General features: G+C 37.6%; 1 protein-coding gene across 3 annotated transcripts in view; it reads right to left on the bottom strand.

The window, feature by feature from the left end:
• TENM1 (teneurin transmembrane protein 1) overlaps window positions 1-20,731 on the bottom strand; it is an 801,721-nt gene that overhangs the window by 95,964 nt on the left and 685,026 nt on the right. For 2 of the 3 annotated variants that reach the window (XM_078363019.1, XM_054251185.2), the window contains exons 23-25: window positions 19,165-19,414; window positions 10,343-10,363; window positions 4,900-5,132 (exon numbers count right to left, since the gene is read on the bottom strand). In XM_078363019.1, the coding sequence (XP_078219145.1) occupies window positions 4,900-5,132; window positions 10,343-10,363; window positions 19,165-19,414 (504 nt within the window). The remainder of the gene's footprint in view (window positions 1-4,899; window positions 5,133-10,342; window positions 10,364-19,164; window positions 19,415-20,731) is intronic. The other variant, XM_054251187.2, reaches the window with a different exon arrangement.

Here is a 20,731-nt window from a genome sequence, read left to right on the forward strand (position 1 = left end):
GATGTATATGAAAATAGAGATATAACCCTTGGTGGGGTCCAAGAGAACCAAATTAAGTCATTGATTAATTTCATCCTGTCCAGTCACTCCTTCACCTTCTGTATCTACTTAAAAAAAATAAATGCATCTAGCTTGTCACAAATTTTATTTTATATCCCCATCTAGTACCATTTCACATTCTGCTTAAGTACTTGGTCATCTATTACATGACTCATTAGTTTGAGTTCTCTGTAGAATTAAAGAAAGTTGCAGTAAAAATAATAAATGGAACCTAAGTTTCAACTACATCATCCATGCATGTTTTAAAAGCATCTTTCAAAGTCAATTCAAACTCATATACAATGCTAGGGATTAGTACTCCGTCAACCTCTTTGCTAAACTTTTTTTCCTTGTCCCATTACATTGAAGTATTGATGAGAAAAATAGCAAATGTTTCTCTTTATTGGGATTCAAATCAAAGTGCATAAAACTGGATCAGATAAAGACTTCCTCCCAGGAGAAGTACCCAGGGGCTATCATATGAAATTCTATTCAGGGACGCTTCCATTTTTCCTTCAAACAAAATTTGTAGTTACTACTGTAGTCAAGAAATTTAATAAAATGAAGGTTTCCTGCCTGTGTCCCTTAAGGAAAGTTTGGTGAAGTTTCTAATTACAGAATCTTCCAAAGAGAAGTGACAAGGTTTCCTGGAGATTTATTTGAATAATTACATTTACAGAGTATGTAAATGCTATCTATGTAGTGCACTATGGGTACACTACTAGGTCAGAAAATCTGAGAAATGGTTTTAATAGGAAGAGGAAACTAGACTAAAACTTATTCATCTTGTAAATAAAAATATTTTGTTCCCATTGAATACATGTCCTTAGATTAAAAAGCATTTTTCTCCAGTGTTTCCAACCTTCTCAGAGATCATGGATTTTAGCAGAAAGGCAGGCAGTGTGGTGTGGTGAAGTAAAATGTGAGGCTTTTTAAAAATGGCATCATGGGTTTTTCGGAGTCAGGCAGACCTAGTTTGAAATGGTGTTATCTGTAAACTGTGACATTGGGTAAATGTCTTTCTAAAAAACTAACTTTTATTTTAGCTTCAGTGGTGCATATACAGGCGTGTCCGGGTAAATTTGTTCACCTGTCTGAATCTCTGTTTCCTCTTCTGTACAATGGGAATAATACTATTTATGTCACACATTGTGAAGATCAGAGAAACTTTATGTAAAATATCTAGCACAGTGTATGGCACACAGTAGGTACTCAGCAAGTTATAGTTATGTTAATACATTAGAGCTGAAAAGGAGATCATCCTGAGCCCTTCAGTTTACAACTGAAGAAATTCAGGACCCAGTGTTTAAATGCTCAGTGTCATAAAGTTAGTCAATGGCACCATTCAGTCTATCTTAGTGTTCAGGTAAATGAAATCACAGTAAGGTACAATGACTTGCACGGAGTCATTCAAAGAAAACATGGATATTACATGTATTGAAAAAGAAAGTCCAGGTTCCCTCGCCTGGTATTTACCAAAACTTGCTGCCATTTCTAAAAAAAGAAAAACAAAACTAAAACAACAAAACCCCACGGCTTCTAACCTGTTACCTTTTGCTGACTGGTTTTTAATCCCATTAGGTAATTTACTCCGAAATTAGAATGAATGATCTCAAAAGCAAATTTTATTTCACTCTATTTTTAGAATAGATTTAGAGAGTAAGTTAGCTGTCTTACAGATTAACATTTATTTGACTTACCTTGAGTAATTAAGGACATGTTGGAGAGCCTTCCTATAATTGCAATATGTTGCTTGTTAAAGTCTTAGAGCAAGCTCTCTTCCCTAACCTAGAAATGGTGCTCCCTAGATGTACATTTCCATTTTCTACTGATCTACAGCTTTTCCTTATTAGTTTCTAGGTGGAGAGAAAAATCAAATCTCTCCTTAAATAAATCCATTGAACATTTGCTGTCTACTAAGTGAAAGGAAGAAGGAGCAGATGTAAAGGGTAGTTTTAAAGCAAAAAACAAACAAATTGGGCTTTCTTGAGAGACAAAGAATCTGTAGGAGAAACTCAAAGATAAAATTAGCAATGAGCAATACTCTCCTCTCATTTTGCACACTGTAATAACTTTTTGCATGATTTTTCCTTTTATGGAAGTCTATGAAATTGCCCTGCAGCATCCCATTGAAAGAGAATCTCACTTCTAACTCACTGACAAAGGTGAGTACTGACTATATTCAGCACGGAGATAGGTAGGCACCTAAGTGTTCTGATCAGCATTTTCAGGGCAATTGATGGCTGGACATAGATTCTGCCATCTGAGTTATTAAAAAGATCACTAACAGGGTCTTCAAACACTGTTAGCATGGTTGAAGGAGACGTGGTGGATACCTGGTATGAACCAGATGTCCCATTCCTTTAAGCATTTTAGTTCACTCTCTGGATCAAAGCAGATGTTGACAACACCAGCTTCAGGAACGTTATGTGTAAGCTGTCCCAGATGGACTAGACATTTAGCTGTCTGAAGTCTGGGCTAGATGTTCTCAAGGCTCCTTATTGCTTTGGAATGAATGAAGTGTACCAGATTATGGCAAAGGAAACTTTTGGATAGAAAGATGAGTAAATCAAGCCAAAGGAAAATGCAGTAGTGGCTGTGACAAGAAGAAAAACTTAGTTTAATATTAACTTTAATAGATACATAAATTTCAGCACTCTCATTACTGATGCTTCAAGAGTTCATGTAATTCCTGTTCATCAGTACTTTATTATTGCTGCTTTCCAAGAAGAAAAAAAGCTGCAGTGAACCAGTTATTTGCTTTATTTGGAAAAGCTGAAATATTCATTCTCTATGTGGCAGGTTGAATGTGGTAGGTGAGGCGAGTGGTTTTCAAACTAGCAGCAACTCAGGAGGATGTCAATTTAAGGCACAATACAAGCTTGATTCCTCTCTATTTCTTACACAGAATCTTTATAATACACCCAAGTATTTTAAACCTGTGTAAAAGGTGAGACCCAGCCTAACATATTTTCTTGAAAGATGAGCTGATTATATGTTGCACCTGAGTTATTTATTTCATTCATTAAATATTTATTGTGGACCCACTATGTATAAGAAAAACAGCTGGCACAGAGAAATAAAGAAAAAAATTTACCCTAATACTTGAGGGGCTTGTGTTCCCTTAGGGAAAATAAGTCACCCCCTGTAAACACTATTGAAATTCCTTTTAGGAATTCCTGGCATAGTTAAGAGTTACTTAATTGATCAATTACACAATAAGCATGTGTAGTGGGTCCCACATTATGCTAGAAGTTGGTGGGGAAGTGGGGAAAATTCCAAAATATTAGATGTGGTTTCCCATCTCAAGCAACTTATTTCAGAATTAAAAAACCTCCCATTCATGAAAGCACAGGAAGCAAAAGAAGGCAAAGTAAAATTAAGTGCTAATTGGGTAGTGTAGACACTGCTAAATAAATTCAGATTTAATGGTATGAGGTTAGCCAGAGGGGCTTTATAAAAGAAAAGGCCTTGAAGAAAGTGAAAGCTTTAAACTGTGATACTAGTAGGAATTCAATCCCCATATAGCAAATGTCAAATGGTTAAAGAGTAACCTCTTAAAATTTAAAGTGACCAGCTAATAAATTAAGCACACTGACCTCACTATATTTATTGGCATGGAAAGATGTTCAAGATGTTCATAATACATTGTGTGTAAAATGAGTTACAGAACAGCATTGTATAATATAATTCTACTCTTAGAGAACTAAAATACCTGATATGCATGGAAAATGACTAGAAGGATAAATACTAAAATGTTAACAGTGGTTTTCTATATGTGGTAGGCTTATGGATGACTTTAATTAAATATTTTTGTTTTCCCTTTTCTAATTTTTCTGCAACAAATGTTTGTATTATTCGTATAACTGAGAAAATATGTTGGCTTTATAAACCTAGTAAAATGAATAATTTGTAAAATCGCTAACAAATGCATGCATGTGTGCATGCATGCAGGCACACACACACACATACAAATATCTTGGAGGAGGAATCGAGAAGAACAGTTATATAATTAAGGTGACAGAGTCAATGATATATGATGACAGACTTAAAAGTTGACTAGCCCTCAACTTAGTGGCCTAAGATTGGCATATGATCTAACCCAGAAAATCCAGAAGTTAGTCAAGAGACAGACAGATTTGTTCATTAGATTCTCCACAATTGAGTTGAAGGTTGGTCCTTGAAGACTGAGAAGTAAATTTAGGACAAATAGAAATAAGGCCAAACTCCATAGAAAGCAACAGAAAAAAAATTGGAATTTGTTATTCTAGAGGCAATATAAACTGAAAATATCAGCGATTTACAGAATGATTCAGATAAATTAATGGAAGAAAAATTCATTAAAGGTTCATAACTTTTGCTAAGCAAGTCAGGAATGTTTAGCGTCTATGAGATACTCAACATACTTAACAGTGGTAGAAGGCAGGCACAGACCTGATCCCTAGAACTGCAGGCTAAAGAGCTAAAGCAGGGGCCTGCAGACTCTCTGCTGTGCCAGGTTAACGCTTTATTTGCTGGACTGTAGGGAGTTTCCAGGAGGTAACTCTGGGGAGAGGTTGGGATGCCAGGGAGGCACTCTGAGGGTTCTGGCTAATGGTTATTTATCAACTAGAAAAGAAAGCATTTCATTCTTTTAATAACAGCTATGACCATACTAATACATATGGCTAAAAATGTATTATGTACCTTGGATGTGTCTACTGGGACAGACTTCAATATTTTGGCTCCCAGAGGCAAAATATTGAGGCAATTGGATGGGCTAAAGTGTGACAATAGTCTCAGGATTTTCTAAAGTCAAATAAAATCTTTAGATGAACAAAGAGTAAATATATATATATATATATATATTTTTTTTTTTACCTCGAGGGCTATTCAGTGAAGCTTCCGATGCTCTCCCACCATCTCCACAATGACTCTGGTCAAAGGGAAGGCACTGATCACCAGTTCCTGCCACCACTTCAAAATTCTTGGACAGATCTTTTGTCTCCATAAGAGATTTCAACTTGTAGACTTTGCGAGTATTGGTGTCTGACAAATAGAGTGACTCAGACACAGGGTCCATAGCCAGATAGTATTTGTGAGCAGGACTTGTGCTAAGGAAGAGAAAAGTAAAGTTATTCAAGGCAGTTTTTCAATACAAACCCCCTGGGCTCAGCCTTTTGTCACAAATGGAAAAATCTTTTGACAGATGAGTGAATTCATTTATCTTCCTTTTTATGTATCAAGGAGATGACCTTGATGGATACTTCTTTGTTTATCTAGTAGTGGGTCTAGGTATGAAACAAATCTAATGTGTACTGCTAACCCATAATAATGCTGACATTCCAATACCATTCATTTGGGGGTAGAAAGAAACAGAAGACAGAAAATCTTAGGAGATTATTTTTCTATTATTCTCCATACTTGAGTTATCCAATTACCTACTAGATGATTGCTGGGTGTCTCAGCAATCATCTCAAACTCAACATATCCAAAACAGAAGTTACTTTCTTTTCCTGCTTTCTGAGTCCCTCATAAATCTACTCCCTCTCTCCTGGGCTTCCCGGCCTCATTTGTGGATAATACCATCCTCCAGGCTCCAGTTGTCAACTGAAAGGCATGTCCAAAACTCAAGCAGTGTCGCTAAGGGAGGATCACACTGGAGATATACTGCCAAACTCCTCTCCAAGCTTCCATTTTTCAATTGACTACTATACTTTTCTAATCTGTTTTTTGTTCCTCCAGGACACCATGGAACTGATTATATTTAACATTTTTAAAGTTATAACGGCAATCATATGATTGTGTAATCACCTAAAGTTACCTTGTTTGGATTTTGGCATTCTTGAAACTTTTCTATTACATATTCACATGGCATCTCAAGTTATTTTTATCTGTATACATGGCTGAGTTTGTTTATTATTTTGATTCTTCCTACTTTCAGGTTTTCAATGGCTACGATAACCTTAATTTTGGAGACATTTTACTTGAACCTAAGGTTTGTGTAATACTGACATCACCCAAACCCGAAACTTGGAAGTCGTTCCTAATCCCTCCTTTGCTCTCCACCTGCAATTGTGTCTGTAAACTGATTTACAGAAACATCCTCATCTTCCATCCCTACACCATTACATTAGTTCTATCTTTGAAATCTCTGGCCTGGAATATTTTCTATAGTTTGACATGTAGGATGTGTTTTTTAAATCTTAAATCAATTTTTCCCATGCTGCCTCCAGAGTTATTCTGATCATTTGGCTTCCATCTTTAAAAACTTTTTCATGTTTCTTGATGTGTTAGCCAAGCCTTTCTTCTCTTAATTCATTCTCACATGCCTGTTGAGGCTTTATTTGGGCATCATCTCCTGAAGCAAACTTTCCCAGTCTTCTCTTCTCCAGTCTGGGTTATCTGCATTATCTTACATCTATTCTGGGGATTACATATCATATTAAATTATTTGTTTATGTGTTTGCATCTCCCCCTCCTGCCCCCACTGTTGCAATAAACTATGAGAGCTTGGGGAGAGCAATCTTGTCTTGTTTATCTCTGTTATGCTCATTGCCCATACCTCTGCCTAACATTCAGTTGTCAAAGCCAGAAACCAGAAGCCATTCTTTTCTACCTCCTCCTTTCCACCATTTCCCATATCCAGTGAAACCTGGTTTCTAAATTCTACTTTTTAAATTCTTCACCAGTCTCCCCACTTCTCTTTATGTCTGCTGTCATTAGTCTAAAGCCTCATCATCTCTCATCTGCACTACTTCCTCGGTACCATTTGAGTATTGCATATTTGCTTACTAATTCATTAAAATCATTTATTAAGTACATACTTGATAAATCCAAGAACTGTGCTATGGTCTAGGGACCTACTTGTGTGCAAGACACACACAGCTTCTTTCTTTATGAAACTCACAGTCTAGTCGGAGAGACAGATCAGTAGACAGGATATAACTGCCATGAGTCCAAGTGTTATGACAGGAGAAACAGAGGGAGAGAAATTAGTAAAGAGGAGGGACTTGTGTCTTAGCAGCACCTATCATAGGGTATTAGCATTATTTTTAAAACTTATGAAATGAAGTCCATACTTATTAGATTTCCTTAGTTTTTACCTAATGTTCTTTTTCTGCTCCAAGATCCCATCCACGATAACAAATTATATTTAGTCATCATGTCTTCTTAGGCTCTTCTGTGCTGTGACAGTTTCTCAGACTTTTCTTGTTTTTGATGACCTTAACAGTTTTGAGGAGTACTGGTCAAGTATTTTGTAGAATACCCTTAACTGAAATTGTCTGATTGTTTTTTCTTATAGTTAGACAGCAGTGATGGGCTTTTGGGAGGAGGATCACAGAGGTAATAAAGTGTCATTCTGATCAAATTATATCAAGGGTACATAGTACCAACATGATGTGCTACTAATGGGTTTGCCCTTGATTTCCTGGCTGAAATAGTGTTTGTCAGATTTCTTCACTGTAAGGATACTCTTTCTCCCCACTTCCCATACTTTACTCTTTGGAAGGAAGGACCTATGCATAGCCAACACTTAAGGAGTAGAGAGTTATGTTCCACCTCCTTGAGGGTGAAGTATCTACATAAATTATTTGGAATTCTTCTAAATGGGAGCTTTATCTCTTCTCTATTTATTATGAATTCAACCATTTATTTATATCAGTATGGAGTCATGGATGTTTATTTTATACTTTGCATTAAATCCAATGCTACTTTATTTAGTTGCTCAGGTTATTCTAGCTTTAGCCATTAGGAGCTCTTTTTGTTGATGCATGCATCCCTCTGCCATATCCCCATCAATGTGGGATTTTTTTTAAGCCCTTCCTTTCTTTCTGTCACTATAAGATGCTCTGGGCTCATCTGGTATACCCCCTGCCCCAATCCTAGAATCAGCCATTTCTCCAAAGACTTCCCAGTTCCCTTTATTGGAGAATGGTATTAGAAACCAATATCTAGGTGCTGGGTGTAAGCACTATTTTTTTTCCTAACATATCTTTCTCTCCAACTACACTGTGAGCTCTTCGCAGGCAGGAACCACATTCATCTCTCTATTCTCAGTGCCAACAGAGGATCTGACAGGATTGGTGCTCAGTAAGTGCTGAACTAATCTGAACTACAGAATATGAAACTAAGACATGAAAGAGTTCAGGCCTTGCTACTTAGGCAAAATGGAGGGGAGAAGGCAGTCAAAACAATCAAGATACATTTAAAGACTGGAATGTTATTATTGTATTTGTAATTATATTTGCCCTCCAAGCATAATTACTTATGTTAATAATAATCAGGCTGGCAAATACTAGCTTGAGACTGTTTATAGTTTTAATGGGAAAAAATTAGGTTCAATTGGAATACTTCATTTTTCATTACTTACCTTCATCAAGTAAGAGAATCCAGTAGGTTCCAGGGACACCTTCAACCCTGGAACCACCGTGAGAGGTTCTGTAAATAAACTATAAAGGGCCCCAACAAACTCCACAATTGATTTGGCAGTGATACCAGACAAGGCATCTCTTTGGGAAAAGCTTTTCCAATAAGGGTTTGAGTAAAAGTCTTTACATATATAGTTAAATTTTTGTCTTCAGAGTAAAATTTTCCCAATGTGTTCAGATCTTTCTAGAATAGAGAAGGGGTCACAACCCTTCTCTGAAACAACTACAAAACTTTGATAGCCAGTTTGTGGAGTTTCAATTCAGCCAGATTAATCATGCTTTGTTTAGGAAGAGTCCATAGGCTATTTTTCCAAGAGAAATGCTATTTGCACAAAAGCACTTTGGAATTCAGTACATTCATTCATTATTGAATATCCCCAATGTGCCTGTGAGGAAAGTTAGAATTAGCAATCTCCTCAAATCTCAGCTGGGGAAACCCAGATACATAGGGAGCTTGTCCAAGGTCACTAACAAGTTTGGGCCTGGACCAAGATTAAACTAGATTATATGTGATTTTGGGTGCAAAATACCATCAGAATACTCTTGCTCTGAAGGCAGCAAAGCAAATCAGTATTCCTGCCTTCTAATGAGCAACATGTTCTATTTTGTTCAGCCAGGCCGTTCTCAAACTCTGCGTACTGGCCTTTAGAAAATAGAATAGCCCAACATACCAAATTCATATCTGATTAATGCTGTTCTCTCGATAGCCAGCAGTCAGGAAGGTCCCTCCTATCAATACATAAGATGCCATTTCATGCCATTTCTCAAGTGTACTTCAGCTCTTTTGAGACTGATTTCTTTCTACTTTCTGAAAAACATGCCATACCTGAAAAAGTGAAACCACTGAACTATATTCCAATTTGCTTTAATCCCTTGTGTCTCAATGCAAATTGCAATTTGAGACAATGTGAAGATTTCTTTTATAACTTGTGTGTTAGGCTTACTACCACCTTTTGGTTAGTTTTACATTCAAGCCATGCCCTTCAACTTAGCAAAGATCACTTCATTCACACTAGTTAAAATCACATAGATTGTTAAATGGGCAATTAATGTTTACAATTAATACTGTGCAACATTTTACCAGTAAGCAATTTGACAACCAACTTAATTTGCTTAAGGAATCAGTTATGCCAAAGTAGCAAGGCTGATCTTCTGCACTGGCATTTCAGAAGTGGCACTGCCCAAATGAAATACAGATTAGAAACCCTATCAGTGCCATTTTGATGACAATTGGTATTCAGAAGTGAACAAATTCAATTTTCTCCTTTGCAATTTAATGTAATTTAGAACAGTTTTGACAAGTGTAATGCATAAACAAATTGAATAGAAATATTTATTGTGATTAATTTCAGAGCTATGTGCCATTGTCTGTAAATGGTCAGTTTAAGGATTTGCTACTATTTTTGGTGGAAAGAAACAGAAACATTGAGGTCACATAAAAGAAAAAAAAGTCATATTCAAGTTCATTGTGGTCACTGTCTCTTAATATACTTGACAACTATATTTCTGGATCTAGCGAGATTGCTGTATTACCTCTCTCTGTACCTGCAACTTGAAAACATCAAATCTATTTGAACTTACCAACTCATCTGTGTTATCACCTTAGGGAAACATAATGAGCTTGAAGCCTTCCTTTCCCATGAAGTACTGAACTGTCAGCTTTCACTTATAAATTGTTTTCTTTTCAGTATTTTCTGATCCTCCAGCAAATTCCTACATAGTGGACCCATCTTCTTTTGGAAGACACTTACCTGAGTTATAACTTCCAAATTTATGTTCACACTATTCTTTAACCTTATTTAGGAAGAAAAATTTCCCTGTTAACACATTATTAGGAGGTAGTCTCTTAGGCAAGAAGGCGCATTAGGCAGCTGCCGATGTGATTTGCTTACCTATGTCTGGTATCTCTGTTTCTAGGGTGCACAAGGTATCCACGAGTGGCAAGCAAAAGCAAATAGAGAGTCATCAGTATCATTGAACAAGCCAAATCTAACAGGACGCACCAATTCCTAACTTAGATTGTGGCATTTAGAAGACTCTATGGGGATCATTTAGTAAGATGTGCAAGCCAAAGGTGACCCAATCCCTCTGGGCTTTGCCTCCTAAGATGATGTCAAGGCGATTGCATATTTTGCTTGGTGGATGGGCAAAGTTCTAAGGAAGATTTTTCAAAAGGTTCTCTCCGTACCGTCTGCATCAGAATCATTTGGATTCTTGCACTTGTGCACTTTCCTAGGGTTCTCCCTAGCCCTGTTGAATCAGAATCTTGGGTGGAGATGGGGCCTGGAAATTTTATCATTAAAAAAGTTGGCTGGCAATTCTGATGCAAAATAAAATTTAGGAACCATTGAACTAGGGGTTGAAGAAGCAGCCACTGCAGAGGGACTAACCATTTTAGGCTTTGTTTTGATAGCCATAAGCACTCTATCAAAGTGTAAAATCACTGTTTTATTATCAAGTTGTGTGTACAGACAGTGCAACACTAACCCTAAGCCACTTATCTGATCTCAGAGATAAGAAAGGGACATCTGTTGTGCAAATTCCTTAGCAACATTAAAAAGGTCCTTAACAAATGGAAAGTATAAGAGTTTTCTTCTAGAACATGACAGAACATCTCTGACATCAAAACTGCTGATCAAAAGAACTTCAATAAAACTTAATGTACACTAACTATTAAGGCCTTGTGTCCTCCAGTCATCCATGCTCTAAGGGGTAACTGGGATAGGCAGTAGAGGACCGTGAGGCCAGAAGAAGCAGAATACTTTGGTAGCTCCTGATCTGTAGGCCTCTTGGCACAGGTTATTGCCTAGGGCATTTCATGATGGGACCCGGTATGAGGCTTCTCACACATGGAGTGCAGTCTGTGTATAGGCCTGACTTTGGGTCGAGTCTGCCCAGAATTAAAAGGCTATAATCAGCTGTGAAAGGCAGTCATTTTCATTTTTAAAATCCTTTTAATCTGGCCGCATATCATTTTGAAAACACAAAGATAAACATTTTTTATCTAAACTAGGAAATGGTCTTATTCTCTGGAATCTCAAGGAAAAAGAAAATATACACAATTTTTCATTTGAAGCTATCTGCTACAACAGATTCAACTCTTTTTAAAAAGAACCTTTCTGAGATTTTACTAGTTGGGCCACAGGTCAAGGTTCACTGACTTTTCTGTTTCCTTTGCTCTTCTCAAAAGGGTAGGCATCCTGTGGGTTGAAACAAAGGTGAACTGATAAGGATAAGGAGCTCTGATTAGAAACCTGGCCTCAGGCACTTGCACCTCTTTCAATTTTTTTTGTCTCTAGACACTTGCCTGTTTTGTGGCCTCTAAATTATAGAATGAGTGTGCTTGAGGCTAGCTGTAATCACTGTGACATAATTGATCCTCCTGAAGGAAGGTTAGTTGTGAAAGTACTAGAAGGATCTCATTAAAATATGGTTTCATCTGCAACAGATTCTCATGGTACAGAACCGTTTGTGTGTCTACAAAGGTTTTGAAATTCTTACATGATGGCAAGGAGTGAGAGGGGGATGGTTTGACTTTCTTGCAGCTGCTTCTGATTCTGCCAATAATGTGACTGTCAATTTGGAAAGATGTCCCATATTATGCAGAGCAGCTTCTTTCATTAACATCTCAGAGGGAGCAAGTGAAAATGATGGAATTTATTTCCAGTGTGTGACCTTGTTCTGTCTCAGAATTACTTTTCGTTAAGGATTCAGGACTGAACCACCACCAAAACCAGTCTGCTATCTAGCTAGCAACTGCCTACATGCTGAGGTGTGAGTGTGTGAGCTTTTCACAAGGGCCTGCGCCCATCCGTGGGCACCACCACCTGGCAATGGACCAACTTGAAGCTTGCCATGAATTAGGAGGAGAAAGAAATGGAATTTCAAATCTTTTTAGAGCAAGACATACTTCCAATGACACATTCTTTATCTTTGATTTTCTCAAGATCCAGATGATGAAAGGGTCATGTACTCTTCTTTTTTAATTTAAAAGAAAATTATTGAGATATGATTTGTATACCATAAAATTCACCTTTCTAAAATGTGCACTTCTGTGGTTTCTGGTACCTTCAGAGTTGTGTAGCCTTTACCATATCCAATTCCAGAATATTTTGATCACCCTATGAAGAAACTTCATACCTATTTGTGGTCACTTTTCATTTTTCCCGTCCGTCAGTCCTAGGCAACCACAAGAATGTCTATTCTGGATATTTCATATAAATGGAACAATTAAATATTTGTCCTTCTATGTCTGGCTTCTTTCACTTGACGTAACATCTCTTCTATTCCTTTTATATTTTTATGAGGTAAGGGATGGAAACAAGGACATACGCCAATTTTGGAGCTGTTGTCTAGTGACCTGGCATCATGGGAGTTTGACAGGCCTGCGACATGGTGGCTGCAGCCCTTTACTTATTCTTCATGCTGTTCTCAACTTCTTTTCATATTCTTGGCCAGAAACATTTGACACTGAAGAATGGTCTGCCCTTCCTGCTCCTCTTTCCCTGGTCTTCTTCCTTTGAACATGCAGAGCACACTCCTGACTGTCACGGACTTCTTAGAGCTTCCAATTCCAGTGACCCTCATCCAAGATTACCTTCTCCCATGCTCTGGCTCTGTTCCTTGCCCTTATCAAAACTTACCTGTTCTATTTTAGGGCCCTGTTTTCAGCTAGCAGTACCTTTGAAAAGCAATCCGATAAATGAATCTATAAGAGGGGACTCATGAATGCTTTTAGCTTGATGAGTCATTCTAAAAGAGGTTTATGTTTTGGGAAATTTTCGAGATGTAATGGTTCAATTCAAAGGAATATATTTCTTAGAGTGAAAATTTTGGGTACTGTGGAAGGCCACTGAAGATGCTTTTGGGTGAAGTGGAGGGAATCCTTGAGTACTACTGCTAATACATGAGATCAAACTGGGGAGGTAACCACCTACTGCAGCTACATATACTATTTCTAGTATTTTTAGCTCCAATGCTATTGACAAGAGGATGGTTCATGGCCATTTCTGAGATATTTGTAGAGCTCTCAAAGCTCCATTTCCATTTGTTCCTTCAGCAGAGGGTTCTACACGTTCTCCTGCCTCTCGGCATGTTAATTGTCCCTCAATGGCTGCTGTTCCAGGTCTATTCCATTCCCAGTTAATGACAGGAATCAAGTCCAGAGAACAATGTATTAAATAGTAAGCAGTTACTGGAAAAGAAACAGGAAAATCTCAAGAGAAATTTTCATGTCACATTGACATTTGTTGAATCCAAATTACTTAAGATACCAAGAAGCATTTTCCAGGCTCCTATTTTCTTATCTCTTTCATTTTTAAAAGAAGGACAAAATAAATATCTGGAGAATAATGGAATCTTGAACAATAGCAGCATGATATTTTTATAAAGAATAAATCATTTCCTGTCATGCTTGATGGGTCTTCTAACAGAGTTGTGAAATTAGAAGATGAGAGGGGTACAAGGGGATATTACATATTTGAATTCTTGCAAAGCACTTGATATGGTGTCTCCTATTTTTATTTCTATAATTATCCCTGCTAGTTTCAGAAAACTGAATAGTGGTCCTGAGGCTATAATAATTTTAAAAAATCAACTAAATCATAATTGATGTGAAATAGCTGAAGGACTTGTAGACTGAGGAAGAGAAAGCTCAGAACCTATGACAGCTCTCCTCATACTTGTGAACGTTTGTCAGGTAAAAGAGGGAAGTGACTTCTCTGCTGTTTTAGATGCTACCATTTGCCACTACTGAGTGAATTTTTCACAAATGCAGATTTTGGCTGAATATAAGAAATATCTTTCTAATGGAGCAGTCCAAAGATGCAATGGGTCTTGAGAGGTATTGAAGTTTCCCATGATTGAAAGAGATCAATGTAGAGACAACAACCATCAGGCATGGACTGGGCACAGTGTTGGACATGATACCCTCATGGATCCTTCTAATACTAAGCTCACAAGTCTGTGATGTCATTTTTGTTCTACTGAAATCTGTGTGTATATCTGCATAAGTATATGTATGTATACATGTATATGTGTGTGCATACACACACACATATATAAATACACATATATAAATACATATATATATAAATAAATACATATATATATATATATTTCTTTATTTAATTGAGATGGAGTTTCACTCTTGTTACCCAGGCTGTAGTGCAATGGCGTGATCTCGGCTCACTGCAACCTTCGCCTCCTGGGTTCAGGCAATTCTCCTGCCTCAGCCTCCTGAGTAGCTGGGATTACAGGCATGCGCCACCGGGCCCAGCTAATTTTTTGTATTTTTAGTAGAGACGGGGTTTCACCATGTTGACCAGGATGGTCTTGATCTCTTGACCTTGTGATCCACCCGCCTCGGCCTCCCAAAGTGCTGGGATTACAGGCATGAGCCACCACGCCTGGCCCACATATATATTTTTTAATACAAGGAGTAAATTCCTAGCAAAACCAACACCTAAACTACCTCATATAGGGGAAAAGGGGAGGGCCAGTGGGAGGGGGAGGTGGGGAGGGATAGCCTGGGGAGAAATGCCAAATGTGGGTGAAGGGGAGAAAGGAAGCAAAACACACTGCCATGTGTGTACCTACGCGACTGTCTTGTATGCTCTGCTCATGTACCCCAAAACCTAAAATGCAATAAAAAAATTAAAAAAAAAAAAGAAGTTAATCTACCTTAAAAAATTTTTCAAGAGATGTATTTTTCAAGTCTCAGAGATTTAATTGTATGATCTTATAACCGTTCCTTCTTCATTATCTTACCTCAATCTCCCACTGGAAGGGATTCCCACTGCAGGAAACAGGCAAAGGGGTACTATAGACTTAAAAAATAATAATATTATTTCTCTTGGGAAATTTCTAATGATAGTGCTGTTGATGACTTTTCCTTTTCCTCCTTGTTCTACAAATGGAGGACTAGCTAGAGGGAATAAATGATTGGCAACCAATGAAAATGAAGTTATTTTTGAGGTCAGATGTTTCAATCGGAAACAGTTTTGAACAGTAGGGCTGAGGTAGAAAATATCTACAGTCTTCCAATCTTCAAACTGCCAAGGGACAGCTCGAATTGTTCAGTGTAGCCCAATATGAAATAAAAGGATCCAGAAGGGCATCCATTAGGGGCAAACTATATGTCCTCCCAAAATGTCATCAAACTTTGGTCTGAGAGCTACACATCTGTGGATCTCTAAATAGGTTAAATTGTATGTGGGATGTAAGAAAATGCTCAAGTATAAACCTGAAGTCAATTTTATAGATAGGGAAGAGAACTACTAGAGAATATAGTACCTCAGTTATATAATGAATAACTTGACAGAGGATCAAAATCTACAAGATTCTCTATCCCATTCTATAATAATCTGTTGACAATATTGCTTCTTTGTTCACAATTTTAAATACAATCGATAATATAATAACTATATTAGTCTGTGTTTCTAAGGAAACAGGTGACTCAACCAACTAAAGTGACTAATTTGCATGGGCACAGAGCAATTAAATTAACTGATCTTAAGAAAAAAACTGGTACAAAGTGAAGTTTTTATCTAAATACAGTAGAATCAATGAACATTATGGTCCTTAAGATAGCACAGCCTTATTAAATCAATTTATTTCTCCTCAGGAAGTTTAAATTTGGAAAATTTATAAAGCAAATATATAAATCCACAAATTACGTGTACAATATACAATGTACAATGTACAGTACACATACAGGCAATTGATCAGGATAGATGCTTTTTTTTTTTTTTGAGACGGAGTCTCACTCTGTTGCCCAGGCTGGAGTGCACAGGCATGATCTCGGCTCACTGTAACTTCTGCCTCCTGGGTTCAAGCGATTCTCCTGCCTCAGCCTCCCATGTAGCTGGGATTACAGGTGCCTGCCACCATGCCCTGCTAATTTTTTGTATTTTTAGTAGAGTCAGGGTTTCACCGTGTTAGCCAGCATTGTCTCCATCTCCTAACCTTGTGATCCACCCGCCTCAGCCTCCCAAAGTGCTGAGATTACAGGTGTGAGCCACCATGCCTGGCTGCCTTTTTTTTTAAGTGAATCTAATAAAAACTATATTAGTTTCTAAGTAAACATGACAGCTAATGACAGCTAATACGTGCTGACATAAACTGATTTGATGGTTTTGACTATAGTCAAACGGTTAGGGAGTTACCTGTCAATTAGATCAAAATGATCTGTATATTCAATTACCGTATTTCTTTGATGGCCAATCACAGGAGCGTTGGAATAGAGAAGAAATAATTGCCTTTTCTCTTTGAACCTAATGCAGGGGATATTAACCATGAGTCTATAAAAAGGTTTCATCTACAGGGACTGGTTCCTGGTGGAGCAGTGGGAGGAGGGAACTCAAGGGAAGGGAAAAAAATGTACCCTTAAATCACATGTACCATTTTGTGTAATGTGTTTTTTCTAGGGAGATGGTCCAGAGCCTTCAGTAGATTCTCCAAGGAGTCTAACACTAATAGAAAATATTAAGAAGAACTACTCTAAAGGATCTCAGCGCAGAAAAAGCCGGCTAGGGAGACAAGTGAAGTGAGAGAGCCTTGATGTATGAACTCAAAGTGTGCACATGCCTAAGTGAAGAGCTGAGACAATGAGACAAAACAATGTCATGGAGTAACAATGAGTAGAGGCATTGGATAGTACTTCAAACTGTCAGAAACTAAATTTTCTTTATATTGAGAAAATCACTTTGCAATTAGGGTCCAAGTTATTCTATTTTATACTTCGAATGGCTTTGTGTTGAAGGTCATAAGGTACTTTGGACTAAAATGCAAATTTGTAAACTGTTAAGGATCCTTGACCAAGAGAGAATCTCATCGATGAATGACAATTGCTCCACTTTAGGTAAATTTACATTTAAATTAAAAAGGACTAAATTTAGCTGAAGTTTAAAAAATATTAATATATTTTTTGTTTTGTTTTTGTAGATAAGTTTACACTTTTTCCTTTGCACAGTTCGCTATATAGGGGTTAGCTATACAGGCTTTATAGGGTTATCTATGTAGACTCAGCAAGACCAGGTCTGTCTGACAGTCTGGATGACTGGAAACATTCCGATGTTAAATGAATTGTTCAGTGCTCCCATCCATATTTGGCATTATGTAGATAGAGCATCCCTAGGGTTTTGAAAACAATGTGACTATTGTATAAATCATTTCCATATCTAGGCATACAACCATCTTGGCTTTCCTGTTGACTTTCCAGTAAGTAGGTGCCCAAAGAGATATGCTGCTGGAAATGACAAGTCCCCATGAGGTATAACATCCTAAGGTACATGAACACTTGATTAGGGTTGGGTGCTATGAATTAGTACCTCTCTAGACACTCTAAATGTGCTTTGTCTTTATTATAAAGTCTTAACTTTACAGTCTATGTTTTCATTAGCTATGGGATTTAACAGCTTTCTTCTCTATGACAGCCTTTGCTATTATAATTAAGACATGTATTAAAACTGGAGTGAATTAATGTGAAAAATGGATGGGGGCTTGGGACTAGAACATTTCCCCAGCTAGGAATGAGGGAATAACTCAGTCTGAGAACATGGAGGTATATTGCATAGCAAGTGTGAGAATCTGAAAAATTTTGAGAAATGCTCTCATGTATTCCAATTTACATGCTTGTGAAAGTAAGTGTTAAATGAAAATGACCCAAGACTTTTCATGTGTTTTAATTGGCTTTGATGGTGCCATGTACATACAAGTTGATCTATCAATGTCTCTTCTCTCCCAGTCACTATATTTGGTTACTATTTGTCAGGTCATTGAGGAGATGCCTGAAGTAAAAATTGTTTTATGGAATAGTTCATAGGATGGCATCTAGGTCTTCTGGAAGATAGAGAAACTTGAAGCCAAATGTTCCAGAGGCATGTGTCAGGAATGTAGTTGTCATAACTAATTAGAAAGAAGGCTCTACCAGTTTACCCAGGGGAAAGGAAACAGGTTTGTTTATTCTTAAGGAGATGGAAGTTGAAGCTTCCCTATTCTATAACTCCAGAAGATGCACATATGTGCCTTATAATCTCAGAAAGGGAAGAAATAACCGAATTAAGCCTCAGTCAATTTAGTCATAATCTTTGTGGAACTTTTAGGAAAATGAATACTAAAAGCCATGAATTCCTTACAAAAGATGTTGAAACACTTTGTACCCTCAAGAAAATTCCTAAGAACTATGAGAAAATCTAAAGATAAATGCTTTAATTATCATGGGGTAGAGATTTTAAGGGTAAAGAACCAATTCTTTCCTTATCATGCCGTGAAAAAAAGATTTCCATTTTCCTCTTTATGAAATGACCACATCCAAAGACTGGAAATGAAAACTTAGCAAGTTTAGCCTTTTGGATCTGACAATACCTCTCCCTACTAGAATGGAACAGTTTTGACGAGACTACACAGTGGCCGGCAGTAGATGAGTGACTTACCTGAGTACTTAGAGGTATTGTGATCTATGTCAGTATCAGCACTCTATACAGGGAAGGACATATGCATAGGGATGTTACCACTTCCTGGTTCTCCAAAGTAGGATCCTTCAAGTTGGATGAGTGGGCATGTTGACCTTTGTCCCTATTCCTGCATCTTAACTCAGTGCTACAATAGGGGTGACTGACTTTTCTGCTGCTTCTGGCAATGCTTTGTCTTTTCATATTATCTTGTTTTTTTCTTTATCCGCTAAGCAAATATATAGAGATTAAAGGAGACTTACCTTAATTCTAAAATACTAACGGAGTTTCCCGAGGGAAATATTCTCCTTACAAAATTGAAGTCGCCAACGTACACACTGCCATCGGGGCCAGAAGCTAAGGCGACAGGAGCAAAGAGTTTGTTGTTGTGGGCTGGGCCATTGCAGTTGGTGCAGGCTACACTCCTTTGGTGTCCATTACCCATTATGGTTGATATGACTGGGGGCTGCTGGGAAATGAACATATTTTCTCCATTCCCTTTATGTATGATTCCTAGATTAAAGGAAAACAAAAAGAAAATTTAAGAAAAGCAATTACCACAAAATAATCTCCGCAACATTTTAATTTATTTTTCATCATTCCAAGCAGGAAGGAGCTTTGGTCTGGCATAAGTGAACCTGAGAGTGAAGAACACACTTCCCTCAGTTCTGTTGAACCGCATAACCACAGCAAACAGTAGCATAATGCTTTGTCTCAGTTTGTCCATCTGTGAAGTAGGGTAATACAACCAGTCTTCATAATGTTGATTCTAAAGGACTCAATAAAGCACTTGATGACTTTTAATGGCCTATTCACTCTGGGCTCTGTGAATCATCTGTGTCTACATTTTCATATCTGGCTGGCTCTCTTCTGATGCCTAGCACATACCTGTTTGATTTCAAATTACCCTCACTATGAAACCAGTTCCTGAAAAGAGAATATCAGTCAATTTTAATATTAACCTTAGCAAAACACAATCAGGAAGGTAATCTACTTCTGTGAAAAGAAAAGAAATCCTACTGCTAGAATACACTTCAAAGATATATGAAAGAAACTTGAATTTTCCACTCTTTTGGACCATATCGCACTATCATCAGTGCAGGAAATAGAGATACTGACTTACGAAAATGCTTTGCAGATGTTCTGTGGGGGCAATCTTATCCATACCCATAGCATTAACTCCCATCTCTATACACCGAAACTTTCTCCCATCCAGAGTTCTTAACTGACCCGCAATTTCCTTCTAGACTCTTTACCTGGACCTCCCACAATTACCTCAGTCTCAAACATTTAAAAACTGAACTCATTATTTTTCTGCATCCCTTCCCAAACCCTCCTCTTCCTCTTCTATTTCCTAATTATCTTGTGAGTGGTCGTACCATGTATACGATTACCTAAATTGGAAATCTGGACATCACCATGGCTCTTCTTTCCCTGCATTCTTGAAACCTGATTAATCTTTGACTCCCATTGAGTCTATCCCTTAAAATGTGTTGAAACCAGTTTCTTCCTCCCTATTCCTACACTAGTTTAGTTTCCCTTATATTCTTGGTCTCCTGGTCTCCATGCATACCCATGTCCAGATCTTCGCCCCCACTTCCGTCAGAGAGATTATTTCAGGCTGTGGCTTAATGCCTTTCAATAGTTCCATATCCCTTTAGGATATTCATAACAATATCCTTATTGTTAAGGCACACGAAGTCCTTCATGATTTGGCCCTTGACTACTTCTTCAGTCTCCTCTGTCATAATGCTTTCATCTATATCCTGAGTTCTAGCCAGAGCGAACTACTTATGGTTACTTTCACTTACTTCCATTCCTCTATGTTTT

This window comes from Callithrix jacchus, chromosome X, assembly GCF_049354715.1.
Source record: "Callithrix jacchus isolate 240 chromosome X, calJac240_pri, whole genome shotgun sequence".
NCBI classification, from domain to species: Eukaryota; Metazoa; Chordata; class Mammalia; order Primates; family Cebidae; genus Callithrix; species Callithrix jacchus.